The sequence below is a fragment of the Aquarana catesbeiana genome, linkage group LG04 (genome assembly GCF_042186555.1).
Source record: "Aquarana catesbeiana isolate 2022-GZ linkage group LG04, ASM4218655v1, whole genome shotgun sequence".
Classification (NCBI taxonomy): Eukaryota; Metazoa; Chordata; class Amphibia; order Anura; family Ranidae; genus Aquarana; species Aquarana catesbeiana.
Genome location: NC_133327.1, coordinates 270,658,925 through 270,682,947, shown reverse-complemented (window position 1 = coordinate 270,682,947; position 24,023 = coordinate 270,658,925). Strand labels below are relative to the sequence as shown.

At 42.1% G+C, this 24,023-nt stretch overlaps 1 protein-coding gene and 4 non-coding genes across 5 annotated transcripts; all 5 read right to left on the bottom strand.

The window, feature by feature from the left end:
- Positions 1–2,328: 2,328 nt before the first annotated feature.
- NCL (nucleolin) lies at positions 2,329–18,498 on the bottom strand. Its single transcript, XM_073626515.1, has 16 exons — positions 18,309–18,498; positions 15,043–15,144; positions 12,823–13,000; positions 12,503–12,619; positions 12,166–12,264; positions 11,546–11,683; positions 11,379–11,474; positions 9,937–10,060; positions 9,715–9,860; positions 8,784–8,910; positions 6,981–7,126; positions 5,721–5,844; positions 5,419–5,540; positions 4,040–4,172; positions 2,915–3,183; positions 2,329–2,803 (listed from the first exon to the last, which is right to left on the bottom strand). The coding sequence occupies exons 1-16, from the start codon at positions 18,324–18,326 to the stop codon at positions 2,736–2,738; spliced, it is 2,007 nt and encodes a 668-aa protein (XP_073482616.1). The 5' UTR covers positions 18,327–18,498; the 3' UTR covers positions 2,329–2,735.
- Positions 5,301–5,374, bottom strand: LOC141142063 (small nucleolar RNA SNORD20). The gene has a single exon (XR_012244308.1). It is a non-coding gene; the product is annotated as a small nucleolar RNA SNORD20 (small nucleolar RNA).
- LOC141142064 (small nucleolar RNA SNORD20) lies at positions 5,956–6,029 on the bottom strand. Its single transcript, XR_012244309.1, has one exon. It is a non-coding gene; the product is annotated as a small nucleolar RNA SNORD20 (small nucleolar RNA).
- LOC141142058 (small nucleolar RNA SNORD82) lies at positions 12,071–12,136 on the bottom strand. The gene has a single exon (XR_012244304.1). It is a non-coding gene; the product is annotated as a small nucleolar RNA SNORD82 (small nucleolar RNA).
- LOC141142059 (small nucleolar RNA SNORD82) lies at positions 12,360–12,430 on the bottom strand. The gene has a single exon (XR_012244305.1). It is a non-coding gene; the product is annotated as a small nucleolar RNA SNORD82 (small nucleolar RNA).
- Positions 18,499–24,023: the final 5,525 nt, after the last annotated feature.

Sequence of the window (24,023 nt, the reverse complement as noted above, 5' to 3'; positions counted from 1 at the left end):
ATGGGTGGGGTGGGGTGGGGTGGGGTGGGGTGGGGTGGGGTGGGCCCCCCCCCCCCCCCCCCCGTGGGCCCCCCCCCCCCCCATCTTCCCCTCACTCATCTCCATGCACAGCCACGGGAAGGATCCGATTGCCTCAGTCCCTGCCGGTGACTCCGGTAAGCAGCAGAGGGCACTGTATCGCTGCGGGAGGGGCCCCCTCTACGGGCACCGATAAGTGATTTTGCGGTGAATTCACCGCACAGACCACTTATCTTGTACCGGACCCCTGGCCGAACACTGCGATGCCGGGGTTATGGCAGCAGCTATATCTGTTCTCAAAGTGAGGCTGTACATCGGCGTGCGGCAGTCCGGAAGTGGTTAAGCACAGAAGTACTACTATGCACCATAGTCCAGAGAACCACCCATGATGGAGCAAGGAATATGAATTATGAACCTTGGCCACACTGCTAGAGAACACCCACTTGATTAAAAAGGCAGAACAGAGGGAACTTAGATGCTATGGATCAGCCACAGAAAGAGCCAATTACAGGTAATTGGGTCCCACAAAATCCTCTGGTAATACTCCTTTCCTAGCAAAAGCCCAGTGTGTTCTGGCTGCTGAGTACCCAGTGAAGCACAGAGCCCTCTAGTGAAGATTTCTTTATACCACACAAGAAATGTGGAGTACCCATGTGCAAACCTCTTTGGGTACAGAGACCACCGGTAGAGAGCAAGACAATTTATTTTCTCTAGAAAGGATAGCACAGATAATACTCAGCATCATCCAGGCCACTTGTCCTGTCACAGGGAGGATTAAAACTTTTCCAGAGGCGAAGGTTCTGAAACCTTATATTCAGCAGAGTCAAACCAAGTATGCTGAAGCCAGGACTTTCTGCAGAGACCATTTAGATGCGTCACTCAGACCAGGCACCCAGCAAAGAAGAGCAGGGCTGTGAAGCGCTGAGCATCAACGAGGAGACTATGCTAAGAGGGTATTGACTCAACACCCCTCACACTTCTGAAAGAAAAGGGGTAACCTGACTGTTCACTTAAGGACCACCCGCAGCAGATATAATGTGGCAGAGCAGCTCTATTGTGCTAAACAATGTACCCATACAACGCTACGGCAGCTGTAATGTTGGCCGGGCGCACAGAGGGAGAATGGGGATCTGCCTATGTAAACATGGCAGATCCGTTATGACAGGGAGTACAGAGAGATAGCCTGTTCCTAGTAATCAGGAACAGTGATCTGTGAAGGCTGTCCCCACAGTTAGAAATGACCTCCGTAGGACACTTAACCCTTTGATTGCCCCTGGTGTTAACCCCTTCCCTGTCAGTGTCATTTATACAGTAATCAGTGTTTTTTAGCACTGATCACTGTATCGGTGTCATTTAGGATCAGATTTGTCCGCAGCAGTCATGCTAAAAAGCACTGATCACCGCCTTACCGCCCGCACAATTGTCAGTTAAAGTAATGCAGTGCAGTATCGCAAAAATTGGCCTGGCCATTAAGGAGATAAATCCTTCTGGTGGTTAAGGGTCTAAGCTTTTTTTTTTTTTTTTTTTTTTTTTAGAAAGAGTGGGCTTTCTTGGGAGGGATAAAGCTGAATAAACTCACCAGTTAACGAAAGATACCCCCCAAAAAAAAAAAAAAAAAAAAAAAAAAAAAAAAAAAAAAGGAGGAGACACCTGTGAGGCGGCCATATACACTAAAAGCTTGCGTTAGGCCATTCAGAGGAAAACAGACCCTCGGCAGGGGAGGTTGTCTTAACAATTCCACACTGGTGATGCCATGAATGAGCACTCAGGGTGGAGACTAAACCAAAGCACAGCAAGTAGCAGGTGAATGAGGGGGCAGGTCTTTGCCAAGGTAGGAAAAAAAAAAAAGCCAGAACTGATCCTGATCAACTTTGTAGGTCAGGAGTGCCCAAACAAAATAATAAAAAAAAATAAAGTGATCATCCTGTTTAGTACCAGGTACTGAGAGAGCGTGGGCGAGAGAGACATACACAGCCCAGATGAGGCACAAGAAGCAGAGTCTCCATTTGGATAGGGAGTCCCAAGGTGCAGGAGACCCAGAAGACATGGGAAGTTGTGTAGTAGTACAAAAAGTAGGAGGGAACTAGTTGAAATTAAGGCTTTAAAGGCCTACAAGTACCAAATGTTGTCACCATAAATGGCAAGAAATCTCCCTTAAGGGGACAAACCGCGCTGAACACCAAAAGGTTCTGGCTGGAGTTCTAAATGCCAAGTACATCATTATGTCAGAATTGTAGTGCTGCATTAGAGACCTGACATTTGTAAAAGCAGGATATTAAAAAAAAATATATATATATATATAAATAAAAATTTATATGTAACCAGATGAGGTCCTTTAATCTGAAGACAGCGGCTGAAGCACAAACCATTAACATTCTGCATTTATAGCAAAATACTACAGGATTTGTAGGAAAAAAATTGTACAGTGAGTAAAACAGACAAACTTCAGGACATTGTTTCTTCTCACACACACACACTTCTTTAAAAAAAAGTCTGTAAAGGACAGTCAAGCAATCACATCTTCCATGAAATGACTTGGTGTCCGGATGTTAACAGGAAAAAGGTATGTCTCCACACTGGAATGTCCACACAGAAGGCTCTGCCATAGCTAGATGATAGATTGAGGGGAATTTCATTGCCCCCTTCAGCTCTCAGAGTCCTTTCAGTTAAGGGAGATGGCTTGAAATTTGAAGGAGACAAGAATAAAAAAAAACTCTTCAGTCATCAAATTTGATTCTCTTTCCTTGCCCTTGGTTTCCACCTCTGAATCCTCCACCTCCTCTACCTAAAAATAAAAAGGCGGCATTTAATAGGGGAAAATGGAGATAAAAAAAAAAATATATATCTTACCACATTATTGTTTCAGACCAACTAGAAATAGTTATGCCCAGCTCACCTTTAAAACCTCCACGTCCTCCACCCCTGCCGCCAAAACCACCACGGCCGCCTCCTCTGCCGCCAAAACCACCACGGCCGCCTCCTCTGCCGCCAAAACCACCACGGCCGCCTCCTCTGCCGCCAAAACCACCACGGCCGCCTCGCTGACCTTCACCTTTAGGTTTTGCAAAATCTAGGGTAACTTTGTTTCCATCTATTTCCCCATCCTCCATTGCTTCCTTTGCAGCTTTAGCATCTTCAGCAGTGGAGAAATCTACAAAGCCAAATCTGTTCAATGTGGAGAGAGAGGGAAAAAAAACAAAACACAAAAAGTGAGAAGAAATAAAACTGTATGAAATAATCTGAAATTGAAGTTATAGAGCTACATGTAGAAAGTATTTACCACTACTTCCAAACATTTTGTATTTAACAAAGTTTACATACAATACAGCAGAAAATTCAGCATGAGGTATGTATTGACATAACCAGATAAGTTAAATATCCAAAAACGTAGGAAGTGAATAAATCAGACATTTATCAATGACTCAGCATGATATCCTACATTTTTGCTAGAAATTACCTAGCAACCCCCCCCCCCCCCCCCAACGTTACGGAAATGGTACTTGTAGCAGTTTTAAAGAGGCAAAACACTGAAACATCTTCATGTGTTGCAGAGATTTACTGCATATATATTTTTATTTTTGCCCAAAAAAACTCTAAACTAAGTGGCTACCAAGTACCAGAAGTTTTAGTATTTGCTTTATCTCAGTTTGTGTGTGGAGGACCATATAAGCATAGGAGCAGCACTCCACACTTTGAAGTCACTCTATCATAAGCATGTCTGACTTAAGCCCAAAGTTTAGTGAAATAGCTATAAAAAAACAGAACTCTTTCATAAAACCCTGCTTAAAACAGTTTTGCTCCCTTAAATAACTTGTTGCACAGAAGCCATTCACTCCTCATGCGAGGGGCAACTTTAGGCTAGGAGTGCGCTTTCTATCCTTCCCTTGCGAATCCAATCACTGCCACAGGAAGCTGGCAGGGTAGAGCTCAAAGAGAAGGTATACAAAACCCGTAAGAGTAAGATCTTGTTTGCAGGTGTTAGATTTCTGCTAGCAGCTACAGCTTAAGATTTACCACTCACCCCTTTGAAGCTCCAGTGTCTCGATCGGTAACTATCCTAGCATTTGTAGAGCCATCAAAAGCCTCTTTTAAGGTTTCTTCAGATGTGTCTTCAGAAAGTCCTCTGACAAAAAGTGTCTTTGACTGATTAGATCCTAAGGCATAACAAAAACAGTAATTTGAACGGCAGAGTAAATTAAAAGAAACCTATTTGCCATTTTTAGTCAAAACCTCTTTGCACCCCACTAATCAACTATAGGTTTGTTAAAGTGTATGAAAGCCATTTCGTGCACAAGTCACTGGGAACGTGGCAACAATTGCTCCTCAGAAAGGAAGATTGGGGAGCTGCCTTTGTAAACAAAGTAGATCTCCGTTCTGACAGGAGAGTACAGGGAGATAGCCTGTTCCTAGTGTTCAGGAACAGTGATCTCTGTACTCCAGTCAGTCCACTCCCCCAGTTAGAAACACCTCCCTAGGACATACTTAAACCATTGGATTGCCTCCTAGTGTTAGCCATTGATAAATGACACTGGCAGGGAAGGGGTTATTTTTAGCTCTGAACACTGTAGGGCAATTTTGTTTGGATACATCATACAATTGTCAGTTAAGACAGTGCTGAATTGCAAAAAATGGCCCGGTCATTAAGGGGGTAAATCCTTCCGGTCCTATAGCAGTTAAAGGCAACTTCAAGAACATTTTTTATATCGCCCGTTGAGGGACAAAAGGAATGCAGCAATTTCTAGATATTTGTGATATCCAAAAGCAGTCCAACTGAATTGGCAGCAGCCAATGACAAATCCAGACTAGGAGCTAACCATAAGGACCAAAACTTGAATTTGAACCAGATGTGACTTTACTTACAAGACAGGGGAACCTCCAATTACCCTGGGGAGGTCACCAAGGGCCTCTTTCACACATAATGTTCGTTTGACAGACGTTTGCTCAGCAGGGATCGATCCGTTGACCCCCGCTGAGCCGACGGATGACAGGTCAGTCTCTGACCACTGTTGCAGAGTGGACAGGTCACCGCCGCTGGCATCCATCACTCCATAGACTTGTATGGAGCTTCCATTCAGGTCCACAAAAAACAAAACCACACCCCCCACTGGGAGGTTTCCCAGTTGTAATTCGCAAGGAAGAACTAGAACAGGTCCACAGGGCAAGATACAAAACATTAACATGTGCTGCATTTAAACAGCCCAATAAATTGAACAGGCTGCACAACAAGAAGTGACTCAGTGACCACAAAGATAAAGTGTGGTAGTCCAATATGTGGGTTAAAGCTGGATCAGTACTTGACTATCTAGAAAACATTTTTTTCATCAATGGTAATCAGATAGAGTCATCATCATTTCCAGCTTGAATTTAATTTTAGTAGTGTTACGCAACATATCCCCCCACCTGGAGCTCCTCCTGACTGGCTGTACTCCAGTCTAATCGTTCTTCCTTCGACCTCTGTATTATTACAGGACTCCAACGCCTCCTTTGCGTCCTCTACAGAAGGGAATTCTATAAAGGCAAACCTACAAGTGTAAAAAAGGTTATAATTAGCATAACGAAGAAACCTTGTCAGGATTTTACATTAACAGTTACTAGCAAGTGTACCCATTCACATTTAAATAGGTGTGAATACACCTGCAACATTCCTATAAACAGTATTACTAGATGCAAAAATCTTTTACAATATTAGTCTACATACATACCCTTTTGGCCGGCCCTGATTATTCTGTGGTATCCTAATAGAAGTTGCCTTTTCAAAAACTTCTTGCAAACTGTCTTCATTGGCATTATAGGACAAGTTGTTCACAACAATTACCTTTGACTCTCCTAAAAGACAGACAATTACATGTTACTTCCATGGCAACAAATTCAAGTAGGAAGTTTATGCAGCAACACTAAGTTTTTAAAATGTAGTCCATATATATCCAATATGAACAGCTGGATCAGAACTTGACTATCTTATAAAATGTTATTTCACCATAATTATTCTGAGTTAACAGTCATCATTTCCAGCTTTAAAGTAGTTGTATAACCCAATGCGAAAGTTGTACCTACAGGCAAACCTATAAAAGGTTTATCTACAGGTACTGTAAATATCTCCTAAACACGCGTTGTTTAGGAGACATTTAACCTTGTAGTGAGCCGATGTCATCGACACATGCGCTGTGCAAACACGGCCCTCTGTGCAGTTTCTTCACTAGTATGTGCGGTGACGACTCCCACATGGGAGGGATGTCACGCACCTCTGGCCAGTCACAGAGCTGGAATCCCCCACCCTGGAAGGAAGAGGGGCGATGGTGGATGTGGCCAATAGCAGTGACATCGCGGGCTTCGTTTGCAGGTAAGTGGCACATATTTGGCTAGTATGCGATGCATACTAAGTGTCCATTATGCTTTTACTTTGCAGGGTTTACTTCCTCTTTAAACGATTAATTCTAAAACCAAGTTATGAACAAGTGCAACATAACGCAATTGTTTAGGGTGCTTATGGTTCAGGCAATTTTTCACCTGAAGCTTGAAATTACAGAGGGGTTTTAGATTAAAAGGGAAGTATGGGTTTAGGCCCCCCCCCCCATCATACTTAACCTCTACACTGAGAGCCAAGCGATCAAACATCACCAATGGCTCGGTTCTCAGCTCCCTGAGCAGAGAGCTTCTGACCGTCATTCAGCAGCGCTCAGCTCTTCCACTCTCACTGGAGCGCTCAGCTCTTCCACTCACTGGAGCGCGAAGCTGTGGAGGGGTGGGTAGCGGCTGAGACAGGTGTCAGTCCAGGCACCTGGCAAATCCCAACTTACATTGTTGCGGTGCCTGGACCGATTAGTGCAACATCAGCAGAGAGCTCTCTGCTAAAAACAGGTCACAGGAGTGCAAAAGGAATTGCACTCCTTGACCCATAGAAGCCCAGTCAAACGAGCTTAGGCTGGACTTCTTTAAATAGCTATATTTTACACGCCACAAACCTCCTGGTGCTTTTCTGCCTCCAGAATTTTGACTCTTTTCTCCGGTGTAATCTATGAAGATAGCACGGCCTTCAACCTCTGAACCTTGTTTTTCTTCAATAGCTTTATCTGCCTCAGCTTCAGTGCTGAATTCCACATAGGCAATCCTAAAAAAAAAAAAAAAAAAAAAAAAAAAAATATAATAATAATAATAATAATAATAATAATAATAATAATAATAATAATAATAATAATAATAATAATAATAATCATTTAAGGACATGCTATATATCTGTATACACAAGGCTGATCATTCAAACCCTGAAAGAATGTAAAACATGTGGCCAATAGTTTAGATGTGACAAAAATGTGAACCAGGAACGTTAACGTAATTAAATGTAGTTGTGATCTGTGTACATGAGGCGCAGAAAAAAAAAAAAAAAAAAAAAAGAAAGTGTCTGTCGACTTTGCAACAGGGTGCCTTTATAAACCAAAATCCTGCACAGTACATTAACCTACATGCTATACAAAGGCTCAGTTTTAATGACGTTCATGCATGAAAATCATGTAGTGCCACACTGCAGCAGAACACAACAAAGCTTACATATGACTTAAATTAACCAAGGCCAACGAAGCAGGATTTGTGCTTTAACCACTTGCTGACCAGCCGCCGTCATACTGCGGCAGGTCGGCACGATCCCACGAGCCGTTGTAGTTGTATGTCAGCTCCTTCAGGGCACTGGGGGGGGGAATAATGCTCGCGGTCACGAGAGGCAGGACAGGGACGTGTGTCAACACAAATTCCTGTTCTGTGAGGAGGCAGATCGCGAGTTCCTATAGTAGCTAGGAACCACGATCTCATCTCCTATAGTCAGTCCCCTCCCCCTACAGTTAGATCACACTAGGGAACACAGTTAAGCCCATAATCACCCACTAGTGTTAACCCCTTCCCTGACAACGACATTTACACAGTAATCAGTGCATTTTTATAGCGCAATTGTCAGTTAAAGCGACGCAGTGCCGAAAAGCAAAAAATGGCCTAGTCATTGAGCAGCCAAATCTTCCGGGGCTGAAGTGGTTAAACACTACAGATGTTTACAAGATTGACAAAATACCGTAGTTCTCCAATGGCGACTATGTACTGCCTAAAATGGTTTGGTTTTACAATCTTAAAACCAAAGGGTACCCAGCCTCACAATTACAATAGACCCGTTTAGCAACATTTTCACCTATTTAAAACTAACATATGCACAGGAAAAACAGTTTTTATGACTTAATGTACTGTATTACAATAGGATTTCAGAAAGACAGATAGGGCAATGACCAGAAACCTAATGGTTCTCTGATAAATTTAAAGCTGGTGTATGCCTCTAGCTGCCTGTATTTACAGCATTACTAACACAATCCCAAAAAGACCACAACAGCATGTAGAAAATGCAGGTGCTTCATAAAACACTTGTAACATTAAACAGTATAGCCAAACGTATGCCTGGAAGCAGCCTATAGAAGAATTAAAATCTCAGGATTAGATCAGTTAACAGGGTATAGACAACCATGCAATTGCTGGATATAGAAGTAAATCAGGAAAAGCCTAAAATTCAAACATAGTTTTACCACATGCTGCTACAGGGCAGCAGCTGTACACAGGATCATACATAGAGAAATAGATATCTGTTTTTACAGTCTGTTACAATGCACTGGCAGTAGTGAATGGGCCGCTCAATGCAATAAAGTACAAGAATGTGAATTCACCCCCATGAAAATTAGCATTACCTTATCAAATTATATTGCTGGCCGGCATAAAGATAGCATGAATCAACTTACCCTTTACTAGTACCATCTTTTGCAGTTGGAAGACGAATTTCTTTGGCATTATCAAAAATCTCTTGCAAGTCCTCTGAAGTTGTGCTATAGGGGATGTTCTTAACAAACAGAGTTCGTGCATCTCTCTCTAAGATTAGAAATGAAAGTTATGAAGTTGAACATATCACTCTAAGCCTTAAAATGTTTTAATTATATAGAAATCCCATTCAGATAACCCACCCGGCAAAATGTGCAGCTCCAGAACTAACCACCAGAGTTCTGCTAGATTTAGTTTAGACCAGCTTAGCTTTGAAAATCCCATTGGATTTTCACTGCAGACTATGCTTTTCAGATCCATCTTTAGAAAACCAGTGAAAAAGCAAAGTTAAAAATTTTCAAAGAATAAAGCCTGTTGTGAAAAGCCAACTCTGAACAGGTCTGCATTTGTATGGCCTCAGAACATGAACCATAATATGGCTACTCTTGTCTTCCTTTGCATGCTCATCTCAAATTAAAATTGTATTTAGTATCGAAGGCTTTACTTAAAAGGAAACGTGTCAGAGGTAATCTGAAGCTATTGTTGGAAAAAGGATGCAGATATAAACTTGATTGAATGCTAAACTTTCCCCATCTGCACACTTTCAAAACTGGTGAATAAGCATTGAAGTCAGTGTGTCAGCACTGACTTCAGCCAGGCTACCAACATCTTTTGGAGCCACTGATTAAAAGCATCTCTATAAAAAAGGGTACACAGTAAGCAGTAATTGAGTTTGGTAGCAGGGATTGTTAAGCCCTTTGTAAACAAGTCAATTAGGATCAAAAGGGTGCACAGAAGCACCCATTCCTGCTAGACTAGATATGCACTTTGAATATACAATTAGAATAAATGTAAGACCAGCCAACAGGGCAATTCAAATCAAAGTACTATATGGGAAGTGGACAAAAAGCCTACCTTTTTTGTTCTCTGCATTTTTTGATTTCTCGGCAGGAGTGTTGGCCTTCTCTACTTTAATCTCAAAACCAAGAACCTTCTTTCCATTTAATTTCAGTGCATTTTCCACTTCCTCCGCAGTAGCAAACTCCACATAGCCAAACCTCCTGCAATACAGATGGAACCGTAAGGGAGCTGCAGCACAGGGTGCCTATTCAGCGCATTACCTCAAGAAATACTTACTTGGAGGCTCCAATCCGTACATCCTGCACTGGCAAGCTCTTCTTAGAAAAAAACTCCCTCAGAGCATCTTTAAGTTCATCGTAATCTTTTGAAGAATTCAGATTTGCAACAAACACTGACAAACCTAGCAAAAAAAAAAAAAAAACTGATTTAAAACCAGAAATGTCAAATACACATTAGCAAATATAGACTAGACTACAGAACTTCAAATAGTAGCCAACATTAAAGAATGTTTTGCATGCAAAGTAGGAATTTCAGACAGTGTTTGTCTGGAGACAAAGGAACACAAGTATAAAAAAAAAAACAGCAATTTAACATGAATGGCAATGGTTACAGTTTGTGCTTTCAACTAAATACTGTCAAGCCATCAAATGGCTAGTATTAAAACCAAGCACATGTGCAGTACCATGGCAACTGCAGATCAAACAGAAGCTAAGGAGGCAGCTTCTGTGGCTGTAAAGGATAGGAAGCCTAAATTTGGCTTTAAATTATCATCATTTGACACATGTAGACTTGCAAGTATTAACGCCATTCTGTGAAGCAACTCAATTGGCATTTTGTTATTACTCCTATACTCCAAAATGGGCCATTTTATCACCAGGTGAATTTTACTAAATTTGTCAACCCTCAAAACTGCATGAGCATGTCAAGCAGCAAACTACTAGGCATTTAACTTTTCGCTGTCAGCAGTTTTACATTTGCACAAATGCAAAAAAAACCAAAAAGAAACATGTTATTTAGGGCACACAAATGCAATAAATTACCTTTTCTTGGTAAAATATAAGAGATGAGGTTGCACCAAGTAAACAGATAACCAACATGTCAAGCCTTAAATTTGCATGCGCCCGTGAAATGGTGACAAACTTCAGTATCCTATATTTTTACCTCAAAAAGGTAATCAGTTTAGTGTTACGGAGGGGTCTGGAAATGTTGCTCACTCCAGCATGTGGCGATATGCAACATGCGTATCGCCAATCAGCATTTTTCTTCATGTGTAGGTGCTACTGATATTTGTGTGCGCTCGGGTGCAAATAGATAGAGAAATAAATATATATATATATATATATATATATATATATATATATATATATATATATATATATATATATATATATATATCTCTCTCTCACATAGGGGACGAAGTCACCCATTTTTTGGTGACAGGCCCTCTTTAATGAACCATCCAGGGTCTTAACCCTAGATGTCTCTCCTGGATGTAATACAGATCGCATTGCATTAGAGGCAGACCCGGAAGCAAACTAGGTTGGCAAGCAGAGATCAGGGAACCATGGCAAGAGTGGGCGTTCTAGTGGAAGCAATCAAGAGAATAAAGATCACTCCACGTTTCAAAAGGTTTTATATGTACTTGATTATACCTTTCCCTTGTACATTTGAGATGGTCCCAGATAACAGTTATACTTTGCGGGTATGAAACCAAGTACCTTCATTTCCACCTTCTGTCTTCTGCTTCTTTGCTTCAGGAGCAGCTTTATTCTTGGGCATTTCTTTTTTGCGCTTTGCAGAGTCTTTTGTGACCTCTGAAAAGAACAGAAGTTAGCAGAGGAAACCACTATAGGTTATACAAGATGCAACATAGTAGATAACATACTTTCATCATCATCTTCCTCATCGTCATCTTCATCATCCTCCTCATCCTCTTCATCTGATTCCTCCTTTTTGGCAGGAGCAGCTTTTTTTCCTTTAGTAACAGATGGTGTCACTTCCATTGCTTCTTCAGATTCAGAGTCTAAAATTTTAAAACAATCGTATTTTTTTTAATCAAAACACGGTTTTATAAATTAATAGATGTCAAAACAGAACAATGCAGTGCCTCCATTGGAAAATGCCCCCCCTGTTTCAGTGGCAACATTTTTAATCTCCACAATGGGGACAAAGCAATAAAAACTTGGCAAAGGTTTTAACCCCATATTAGCCAAGTCTAAAAAAAATAAATAATTTATGATAAAATATAAATACAAATAACTGAGGCTGGCAGGGGGAGGTGTAAATTTATGGGGGCTGGCGCAGTGGTTCCCAGGAAGAGGAGGATCTAAAGTCTCTCAATGTGGCTGTCCTGAAAGACGGGGAGGGAAATTGATAACTCTTGCATTCTAAAAACAAAACATTGTTTATGGCACATCAGCAAACAACAGTCATCAAGGATCAGTATTAAGTCCCAAAATTGTTCATCATTTGTGCCAACAATTTACAACACAGAAGGCAGCTTACCCTCCTCATCGTCGTCAGACTCCTCCTTTGCAGGTTTAACTTGAGGCTTTTTGGCAGGAGCTTTCTTGGCAACGGGTTTTTGCTCTTCTTCAGATTCATCTAAAGAATTTCATCATTTGATTAGCATACATTTTCAGTTACACCATCTAGCAAAATTAAACAAATCAGACACATCTGTGCATATGCAAAAAACAGCACATCAGCTGAGGATCTCAACATGAAGACTTATTCTGTATTAAGTCCCAATATATTCATCATGTGTGCCAGTGCTTTGACCAATCCATGCCCAACATAAAATATTCCTACTAACAAACACTATAATGCACATTAAGCATACCATCTTCCTCATCATCATCTTCTTCTTCCTCCTCAGATTCTTCTTTCTTTGCTACAGGTTTTTTGGCAGCAGGTTTCTTGGCAACTGGTTCAGTTTCCTCTTCAGACTCTTCTTCACCTTTAAAGCAAATCATCATCTTAAAATCACATCAATACATGAAGTGTGCACAAGAACTCCTATCCTTGCACATACACAGGTCTTAACCACTGATGCTCCAATATTAAACGGCATTGCATATACGAAAGCAGTGGGGGGAATTGCATTAAGGATTGCAAGACTCCTATATAGCTGCAATATAATGCAAACTAAAATAAACATACCACTGTCTTCCTCGTCTTCACTCTCTTGCTGCTTTGCACGTTTTCCATTCTTTGCTACTGCTGGAGTAGCTTTCTTTCCTGGTGTGGCTACAGGCTTCGCTGGAGTGGCAGCTTTCTTCCCTGGAGTTGCCTTAGCTGGAGTGGCTACTTTTTTGGCTGGTGTATTCTTCACTGGGACCTATAAAGAGGAAAGTATAGTCATAATGTACATTTACTTTGTGCAAGGGGGAAAAAGAAAGCAAGCATGAGTTTTCGATCACTGGATCAAACGAATATTGTTACTATGAGCAACATTATAAAACTGTTTCTATTTTAAATTAGCTTAAAGTATAACTAAAATGCAATTGTGTTTTTTAGTTTTGGATAGAGTAGAGAAGGATGCCCCCATTAGGTAGATTCACCCTCTCTTTGCCCCGATTACCTTCATCGTTGAAAGTAAAAGAAAACCCTCATTTTGGGCTGTTCCCAGAAAAATAGAGGGGAAAGCTTCCAATGGTGACAAGAGTTCCAGTGATCTGGGGGTCACCAAGGAATTCCCTTAATTTGCAGGGATTTAATTTCCTGTTTTGGCTATGGGGTGTTTTGGGACAGGAAGTGAAGTTATATCTCCCCAATGGGATGCAGATGGCAAAAACTAAACTGACAGGGCTTAAATCACTATACAAAAAAAAAAAAAAGTTTTGCCTATAGTTTTACTTTAAACTAGTGATGCACCAAAATTTCGGCTGCCCAAAATTGGGCAAAAATAGTTTTCAGCATCGTACCGAAAGAAGTAAAAAAAAATTTGCATATAATGACTGCCGAAAACCGCTACGATTTTGCAGTGTTCTCGGACACGCTTAGGTTGCATTCACACCTGGATGTACTGAATCTTGGGCAGGTTTGAGTCGATTCTGCCTGCGATTTCAAAACACCCAAGTAGGAATGACAAATCGCAAAGACAAGCAATAAGACCCCTTTCACACTGGGGCCGCTGAGCGTTAGCAGTAAAGCACCGCTCGATTTAGCGGCTCTTTACTGCTGTTTAACCACTTGCTTTTTGGGCACTTAAACCCCCTCCTGTCCAGACCAATTTTCAGCGCTGACGCACTTTGAATGACAATTGCGCGGTCATACAAAACTGTACCCAAATGAAATGTTTATAATTTTTTCCCAGAAACAGAGCTTTCTTTTGGTGGATTTAATCACCTTTGCGGTTTTTATTTTTTCAAAAATGTTAAAAGACCAAATCTTTAAATAAATTTTTTTTCAGATTGTTATAAAAATTTTAAAACAGGTAATTTTTCTCCTTTATTGATGTACGCTGATGAGGCGGCACTGATCGGAGGCACTCGTGGCCATTGATAGGGGGCAACGATGAGGCATAATTGCCTCTTCGGGACCGATGTTCCTTGCAGATGAGCCGGCGATTGGCTTTTTTTTCTCCTCACGCTGTTAGCGTGAGAAAAAAAAAATAACCAAGCTTTTGTTTACACCATGTGATCAGCTGTCACTGGCTGACAGCTGATCACATGGTAAGGGGCCGGGAACAGCCCCTTGCTCGGATCGGTGATCACCCGAGTCTCAGTGACCAAAGGACGCGTGCACAGGGGAGGAGTAACGGCCTCTCTGAAATTCAGGTCAGTGCTATGGCCGTCATTCGGTTATAGCGCGGATGCCAAGAGGTTAAGCAGCGTTTTTCAGCCACTAGTGGAATGCTTTTAACCCCCACTGGTGGCCCAAGAAGGGGTTAAAAGTCCCAGTGTTGCGGCACTTCCAAAGTGTTGGCCATTCATTTCAATAGGCAGGGAGCGCTGTATACAGCGCTCCCAAACCGCCCCAGAGATGCTGCTTGCAGGGCTTTTGCCAACGCCCCAAAAATGCACCACCTCAGTGAGAAAAGTCACACCGAAATGAATAGGAGGTGGTTTTCAGGTGCTATTTCTGGTGTTTAAACACTTGAAAACTGCCTCAGTGTGAAAGGGGTCTTAATCTTGCTGCAAACCACATCATGTGCTGGCAGCAGATGGAAAGTCGGTCAGAAAGTAGTGCCGCTTAATGCATGTGGCTAATGTTAATACAGTACATTGCAGCGCACACAGCAACATACTTATGTAATGTATCAGAAATAGTTTGGGCCAGCTTGTGAAATAAAAGTCTTGAATTCTACTTTAATTTGATCAAATGGACAATAATGCACCATCAATATACTAAATATGTATTGCAGAATTAAGAGGTTACCTCCTCATCACTGCTTTCCTCTTCCATTTCTTCGTCCTCCTCACTGTCTTCTACTTCTTTTGGAGGAGGTGCCTTCTTAGGTTTTCCTTGTGCCTTTGCTCCCTGCAATAAATAAAAAAATGTGTCATTCTAAAAAGAGCCTCATTTTTTGCATTCAGAGAAAGGGTGTTCAATGAAAGTTTGACGTTAACTTATCGGTTTCCGCATTTGCTTCATTGTTTGCTAGGATGCAGACAGCCAGCATCCTAGCAACCAATAATACCAAAGTGAACAAAGCCCGATAGGGATGCTAAGACACTAGTTCTCCATCAGGTCTGTCTTCCTTATAATTGACATCCGTGGTAAAATACTAGACACTATTGGGCTGTGTTGTTATGCACCCACTAACGTGAGGTGGACCTGGTGAACAACTTGTCCAATGCCACGTACACATGATCGGTAATTCAGCCAGCAAAAGATTGAGAGCAAGTTCTCAATTTTTCGGTCAGAAAAAGTTCCCATTGCATGAGTGCACACGGACGTTTTTACAGCTGCTTTTTTGAGCTTTTTTTGCAGCTTAAAAAGGCCTGTCTATGTTAGTCTATGGCTTCATGCCCACCTAGGTGTTTTTGAGCTGCAAGTGGCATAGGCGTTTTTAAGCTGTAAAAAAAAAACCCAGGACCAGTGGGTTCTGAGAGACGTTTTTCAGCTGTAAAAACTCTAATGCTGAAAAACGCTCAAAAGCGTCATTCACCAACGTTTAACGTTTTTGATCCATTGAAAAAAAAAAAAAAAAAAAAACGCTAACGCGGAAAAACGCTCAAAAACGCTATTGCAAAAACGCTGAAAAAAGTTTAAAAAAAATCACTGCAAAGATACTGGCGTTTTCATAACGTTATTTTAACAGCCTGTGTGCATGAGGGCTTATGAGTATATTGTACGAAGCTTCAAGTAAATGTGAGCAAGAAATGTTCCATAATATGACCTGCAATTTGTTTTTCTACATTTTACATATTCCCATAATACAAACTTAATAAAATGTTATTTGGAAAAAAAAAAAAAAAGAAATTCAAAACATTGTCTACAAGTCAGTCTCATAGGGCCACGAAGCTCTATAAAAAGTTTTTACCGCAACTGAACGAGAACAAAGTTACAGGGGAGAATGAGAGCTAATACTTACAGAGAGAGTAGTAATTCCAAGTTTATGCAATAGGCAGGTTATATGGATCTTCTAAATGGTGGTAGTGCCAGACCAGCTTCCCCCTTTGCTCAGTGGGCAAAGAGGGAGCTGGTGGAGCAGGACCCCAAGGATCATGGCTATCACTGTAGACTACTACATTGATTTTGAAGCTGAGTTTTCCCTTTTGGATGGAGCTGCGCTTTAACAGGTGGACAAGGATTCATGGTACTTGTAGTCTCAAAGCATCACATAACAGGTCTCGTGTTTTCTGAAAGCACACCAAGGGCCTTTTCACACTGATCCATTTTCATCTTGCAAAATAAATATTTCCCTTTAACTCCAATGGGACTCCTGACATAACTATTACAGGTGCGGTGCATTTTTGAAAAGTCCTGCATGCTGCATCTTTGGTGTGGTTTTGAAAGTCACCAAAAAGGCAGCTTTTCATTAATAAAATAAATGGAAATCACAGTAAAATCGCAGGCCGATTTGCATTTTTAAACCGTCCGTTTTTCACAGGCAACCCAAAAATGCATCGGAAACCGCAAAATCATGGCAAAAACACATATGCATTTTAACCACGATTTTGCTACAGTGAAAAAGGCTGCTAAAGACATACCATGAGAGATTTTTGGTACACTTTCAGAAAAAGAAAACCACTTGCCCTAATAGAAAATCTATGGGGCTGCAGCTAAAACGTCGTGCAAACTGTGGATCCTGAGTGTAGCCGGTGTGCGAGGGGGTAACATGAGGTTAGATATTAATGTGCCCATGTGTAGTATTAGTACAGATCAGGGTTGGTATGGGGGGAGAATGACATGAGGTTAGATATTAATGTGCCCATGTGTAGTATTAGTACAGATCAGGGTTGGTATGGGGGGAGAATGACATGAGGTTAGATATTAATGTGCCCATGTGTAGTATTAGTACAGATCAGGGTTGGTATGGGGGAGAATGACATGAGGTTAGATATTAATGTGCCCATGTGTAGTATTAGTACAGATCAGGGTTGGTATGGGGGGAGAATGACATGAGGTTAGATATTAATGTGCCCATGTGTAGTATTAGTACAGATCAGGGTTTGTAAGGGGGGAGAATGACATGAGGTTAGATATTAATGTGCCCATGTGTAGTATTAGTACAGATCAGGGTTGGTATGGGGGGAGAATGACATGAGGTTAGATATTAATGTGCCCATGTGTAGTATTAGTACAGATCAGGGTTTGTAAGGGGGGAGAATGACATGAGGTTAGATATTAATGCGCCCATGTGTAGTATTAGTACAGATCAGGGTTTGTAAGGGGGGAGAATGACATGAGGTTAGATATTAATGCGCCCATGTGTAGTATTAGTACAGATCAGGGTTTGTAAGGGGGGAGAATGACATGAGGTTAGATATTAATGTGCCCATGTGTAGTATTAGTACAGATCAGGGTTGGTATGGGGGGAGAATGACATGAGGTTATTAATGCACATGTGTGGTAGAAGTACATGTTAGTATGGGGGAGAAGGAGAGAGGCACGATTTGCCCGCCTCTTCAATGAAAACCCTCCATTAAAATGAGAGCAGTGTGCTACCCTCGGAGGGCCACATGTTACAAACAGGCCGCCCGAGGACCACGTGGAGCCGCCACGCGGGTTCACCCAACGTGCGTGGGGAGCGGAAGTGAGGCCCGAGCTTCTCTCATACTCGGCTCGCGGGAAAACAAAATGGCGCCGATAAAGAGCCGCACACCTACCACACGGGGGCTTACATTGTAGGAGACGTCTATTCCCTACAACGAACAAAGCCCAATCCACCGTCTCACTGCAAATACAACGGGCACCCTCCTGGACCCCTCACTGACCACTAGAAAAATAAGCAGGAAAGCCGCATGACGTCACCCAACGAGCTCCGCGCCTGCGCACAGCCCCGGGCTTTGCCGTACTCTGCTGCGCGGATCCAGGTCGCCACTCGCGACCCCCCCTTTACCGATCTATTACACATCGCGCATACGCCGGCCTGCTCGGTTACTGTACATGTGCACATTAAATATTAAAAAAAAGAAACAAATAAATAGTCGAATTGGTAGAGCGCAGACGCAGCTCGATTGCGTTAAAGATATTACCTTTGCTAACTTAACCATGTCGGCAGTCGGATCCGCTGGATGGAACGTCACGTGGGTCTGCTCCGCTTCTAAAGGACGTAACGGGCCTGTGACAAGAAACCGACTGGTAGGCGATCTCTAGAGAAGGCGCTAATAAAGATTGCTTATCACGTGTCTGATGCTGCCAATGAGAGATAGCCTAGAGGGAGGCGTCATCCAGGGCTCGGAGTGCTATACTGAGCATGTCCGAAGGAGCTGCCAATAGCGTGCTGAGAATCTACCTTGGAACGCAAAGCGCGCACCAATGATAGAGCGGGGCTAACACTGACCTATCAGGAAGCGGAATGCGGCTCGGGATTGTAGCCATTTTGGGCGAATGTACCATGTGGTCAATAGAGACGGCAAGATGGCGGCGTTGTGAGGAAGGCACACGTGGGTTCTAAGCACGTACTCTGCTCTGTCCGTACAAATAAAGTTTGCTTGGGTTAGCGAAGTTCAGTTTTTCAGAGAGTCGTTTTGTAGCTGTACAATGGTGAGAGGAAACTGAAAGCAGTAAAGTAAGATTGGAGGACATAGAGAGGAATGTGTGCGTGTTGTGTGACCTGAGCAGGTGCTTTATAGTGGCTGCAACCCGGGCACGTGTATGGAAGGATACTTTGTATCTTTCTAATCAACCGCATCAAACCCGCATTTCCTTCTATCGTGGCAACTCCGATTTGTGGAGAACATCTAAACAACACAGGAGAAGTGATCGAGGAAACAGTTCATGTAATCTATGATGAGGTCATGTCAGTATTTGTATTTATCTTGAGGGATTTTCCATAATCGTGCTGTTGGTAGATGGAAACATGCCTGTTGATGATTTTTATTTTTTATTTTTTTTTTTTTTTGCTATTGCAAACCAATGGAGGGAAACTAAAGCCTATGTTTTGCCAATGCCTGTGTTTTGTCACATTTTGCTACCAGCTGGAGTGTGCATGTGCGTTCCAACACCGCCTCGCTCTGCATAATTATAATCTAACTTTATGTCCACTTGGATGGTGGGACTTGAACCTGGACTCAGATGTAGCCACAAAATTTTGCGCAGGCGCAGATTTCCACAGTATTGGAATGCATATGGTGGCGTTGCGCATTCCAGCGGGTAGCCAAATGTGATGGGTCACTATATGTGACGAAACACCTGCATTGTTTACAAGGACGAGGTTAGAGTATGAATTCTAGATGGACCCTCTGCACACTGCTATACCATTTCCAGCAAACTATGCAATAAAAAAAAAAACGGGGCTATTTAGTTCACATATTGCAATACATGGTTAGAGTATGAACCCCACTCTAAATACTGCTGGACCCTCTTCCTCCAGGCAGGTTCACCGAATTGAAAGTCTCTCTTCTAGGAATGAAGAGCCCCAGGTGCTGGCAAATGCATGTAACGAATTAAGATAATTGAACAACTCTGGACATCCGCTCTCCAATGGAAAAAAGGTTTATTGTAAAAACAGGATCACACTGTACAGACCACAGCAAAGCAATACAGCCTGTATTGCTTTGCTGTGGTCTGTATACAATGTGATCCTGTTTTTACAATAAAAGCCACAAGAAACCTTTTTCCATTGGAGTGCGGATGTCCAGAGTTGTCCAATTACTTTTTTACCTTTTGCTGTTTAAAAATATTTCCCCTTTACCATGATTAATCTTGTAGGAAATGAAAAGGCATGATCCATTTGTTCATCACTTGGTCCCTTTCCCTAAAGTTAAGTTAACTTCCATGCATGACATTTACCTAATGGGTAAGCCTATAAAAAGTCTTACCTATAGGTAATGTTAATATCTCTTAAATGTCATCGTTTAGGAGATATTTACTGTACATGCTACCAGTGAAATCACTGGCACGTGCGCTCTAAAAGAACGGCCACCCTTGCTATTTTTTCAGATCCCCGTGCCGTGAGTGTCATGCGCAGAAGTTAAGTTGCAGCTTCGGCCAGTCGCAGAGCCTGAGTTCACAAACCCAGAAACAAGATGGGTGATGGAAGCGGCCTCCAGATCTGATGTTTCGGGAAGGGAGGGCTTTGGTTTAAGGTAAGTTTAACATAATGTGCTAGTATGCGATGCATACTAGCACATTATGCCTTTACTTTGCAGGTTAAAAAAAAAAATAATGTCCAGTGGTTTACAACCGCTTTAACTGAACAAGCTGAAGTTAGAAGCTGATTGACTACCATGCACAGCTGCCCTTGATTTTGCACTCTCCACTTTTAGTAATCAACCTCCACTGTCTCTTTAGACCCTTTTCACACTGAGGTGTTTTTCATGCATTTTAGTCTTAAAAATAGCGCCTGAAAACTGCCTCTCATGCCTACCCAGAGTGAAAGCCCAAGTGCTTTCACACTGCAAGCAGCATCTTTGGGGCGGTGTAGGAGTGCTGTATACAGCTCTCCTATACCGCCCCTGCCCATTGGAATGAATGGGCAGCGCAATACGGCCACTATTAACGCCTTCGGCCGCTAGCGGGTGTTTAAAAGTGTCTTGCTAGTGGCAGAAAAGTGCTGCTTAAACGGTGGTAAAGCACCGCTAAAACTAGCCGTGCTTTACCACTAACGGACCCGCCACCCCAGTGTGAAAGGTGTCTTTACATTTTCAGTTTGTATGAGAGCTGAGTGGTACAGCAAGCTCCAGTAGTCTTGTCTGCAACAACCTTCAATGTACTATTCATCTCCAGATTGGGGAAGTTCAAGTAGAACTATAGGCAAAACTTTTTTTTTTTTTTTTTCATTTTTGGATAGAGCAAGGGAGGATTAAAACAATGTCAAATTGTTTTCTTTTTTTCGCCATCTGTGTCCCATTGCAGAGACCTCTCTTCACTTCCTGTCCCATAGCCAAAACAGGAAACCTCTGCAAGTTAAGATAATTCCTTTGGGACCCCCAAGTTACCAGTACTAGTGTCCCCATTGGAAGATTTCCCCTCTTTTCTGGGGGCAACCCATAATTTGGGATTTCTTTTGCTTTCAATGATAATGGTAAACAGGACAAAGAGAGGGTGAATCTTCCTAATAGGGGCACAGACAGCAATAAAAACTGACAAGTGTTCTAATCCCTCTTCACTCAATACGAAACTAAAAAAAAAAAAAAAAAAAAAAAAAAAAAAGCTTTGTCTTTAGTTATACTTTTAAAGCATTTGTAAAGGTAATTGAAAAAAATAACAGACATGCTAAACTTACATGCTCTAAGCAATGGTTTTGCACAGAGCAGCCCAAACATCCTCTTCTTGGTACCCCCGCTGGCACTCCGGGCTCCTCCTCTTCTTGGTGCGTTACTATAGGAAGCTGCCTCCTATGGTGGTACACCTGCAAGCTTAATGACAAGCTGGGCTGTGTGTCTATTGACACACAGTGCGGCTCAGCCATGCCCCCCTGCTCTCTGCGCACAGGATGTTATTGACAGCAGCAGGAGCCAATGGCTCCCACTGCCTCCTCTGTGAGCAGAGAGACCCTGCATATGGGCACAGTGCTGGATTGACATAAGACTCAGGTAAGAATAAAGGGAGGTGAGGGGATGATACAATTACTTTGATATTTTTATTTACTTTTAATGCAGGGAATGCGGTAAGGTAAAAAATGTCCAGGCTTTGGAACCACTTTAAGTCTACGTTCACATGGGTGAATCATTTTCTGCTAAACACCACCTGTGGACACAGCAACACTCTGTGCTAGGGCCACATACAAGTTGGCCGATTAGCTGTGGGCAGTTTGGGTGCAGTCAGAATTTGCAGAAAGGCCGATCTTGAATGCACATTGGCTGTATCCAGGGTTGGTCAAAGGCTTTATTTGCATGTAACCACTCCGATAAGCCATTACATGTGAACAGCAGCAGCCTTTTTCCCCTGTTTGTTTTTCAGGACAGCCACCATAGAGAGACCTTGGCTCCTCCCATCTCAAGAAACACCGGCTTATACTGCGAGATTTAAGACTCACTGTCCTGCCGACCCCTCAGTTATGATGTTTCCTCCGGCGTAGTGAACTTGAAGCCTTCTCCATTAGGGCACCCCTTTTTTTCAGGTTTTCCTTGTAACCTTGTGGTTATTAAAATGGATCTGGCATTTTTGCCAAAGGTGGTCTCTAAGTTTCATAGAGGCCAGGAAATTATTTTGCCTACTTTCTGTTTGAGTCCTGTGAGGGAACAGGAACACATTTTTCATAAATTGGATGTTAGAAGGTGCGTCCTTCAGTACTTGGTACGAAACAGTTTAGGAAGTCTGACTCCTTTTTTTTTTTTTTTTTTGTATTTTCAGGGAGTAGGAAGAGTCCAGAGGTTAGCCATTATTCAGGCCTATGTGGTCGGGGGGGTTGGAGACCCTAGAGGGTATTAAGGCAGATTTCACCAGGGAAATGGTGACTTCTCAGGCAGAGTGGGCTGACGCTTCTCTAGAGCAGATCTGTAAAGCTGCAACATGGTCCAGTTTTGCCACCTTCGTGAAGCACTACACAGGCTGGACCTGCTATCAGCCAAAGACCAGGCCTTTGGGTGTAAAGTGCTGGAGGTGGTGGTCTCACCCTAAGGTAAGGTGCTCGCTTATCCTCTCTATGGTGGCTGTCCTGAAAGATGAACAAGGGAAAGATGGAGTTACTTACTGGTAACATCCTTTTCCAGGAGTCTTTCAGGACAGCACCGATACCCATCCAAATTGTTGGTCTAGCCTTGAGAGCTCTTCACATGAGACCGTCAGGTAAGATAAAGGTTATATGACATATTCTTGTGTCTCCCCAGCTGGCCAGAGGTACTCTTGAAGAACTGAGGGGCAGTGAGGCTTAAATCTTGCAGTATAAGGCAGTGTTTCCTGAGATGGAAAGAGCCAAGGTCTCTCTATGGTGGCTGTCCTGGAAAGTAGATTATATGGTTTTCAATGGCATAGTTAACACCAGTTCTTGCCATTCCAGGGGAAAAAAAAGTAGAACATGCTGCAGTTTTTTTCTGCACTGGGCTGTGCTGGAACGTGGTAAAATACATCAAAAACTTACTGGAACATTTGTGTCCTTACTTAGGATTAAGAAAAAAAAGGGGGGGGGGAGGGAGAGAGAATCGTACTGGAGTGTATCAGAAACATGCATGCAGAAAAGAATCTGGAACATATTTGGACTGCGATTCTATGGTGTGAACTGGCCTATATGGGGGGGGGGGGGCAGGTGTGATCCCTTTTTCAAACTCAGTAATTCTGTTTTTGAAAATAAAAGTGTGTGTGTGTGTGTGTGTATATGTATATATGTATATGTGTGTGTGTATATATATATATATATATATATATATATATAATTTTTTTTTTTTTTTTCTTCTGACATGTTGATGTTTATATCTTCCACTTGGACATTCTAAGTTGCACTGAGTAAATACAGCTGGATAAACAAAAACTGTGTCTGTCTTTATTTCAGGCTGCAGAGCAACAAATCGTGATTATTTTAAAGGGGGTGATTCTTTTCTATACCCACTGTATTTTCCCTACCTTCCTGCCCTGGAGACAACCTCTTTACTAGACTGTAGTGGAAAAGTTGGGACTTTGAATGAAGCCTGTCATTTAAAATGGGAATACGAATTTTTTATATTTTTTTTGTTGTCAAGATCCTATTTGAGCATGCCAAATCATGAAAAACCATCTCTGGCAATCCATAATAATTTACCGTATTTATCGGCGTATAACACGCACCCAAGTTAAGGAGGGAATTTTAAGGAAAAAAACTTTTAGGAGTA

Excerpts from the sequence above, each read along its gene's own strand:
- NCL (XM_073626515.1), bottom strand. Across the intron at positions 4,173-5,418 it reads CCAGTCAGGAGGAGCTCCAG|GATCTAATCAGTCAAAGACA; the intron begins GTGGGGGGATAT and ends GTTATGCCTTAG. Across the intron at positions 3,184-4,039 it reads GACACTGGAGCTTCAAAGGG|ATTTGGCTTTGTAGATTTCT; the intron begins GTGAGTGGTAAA and ends CACATTGAACAG.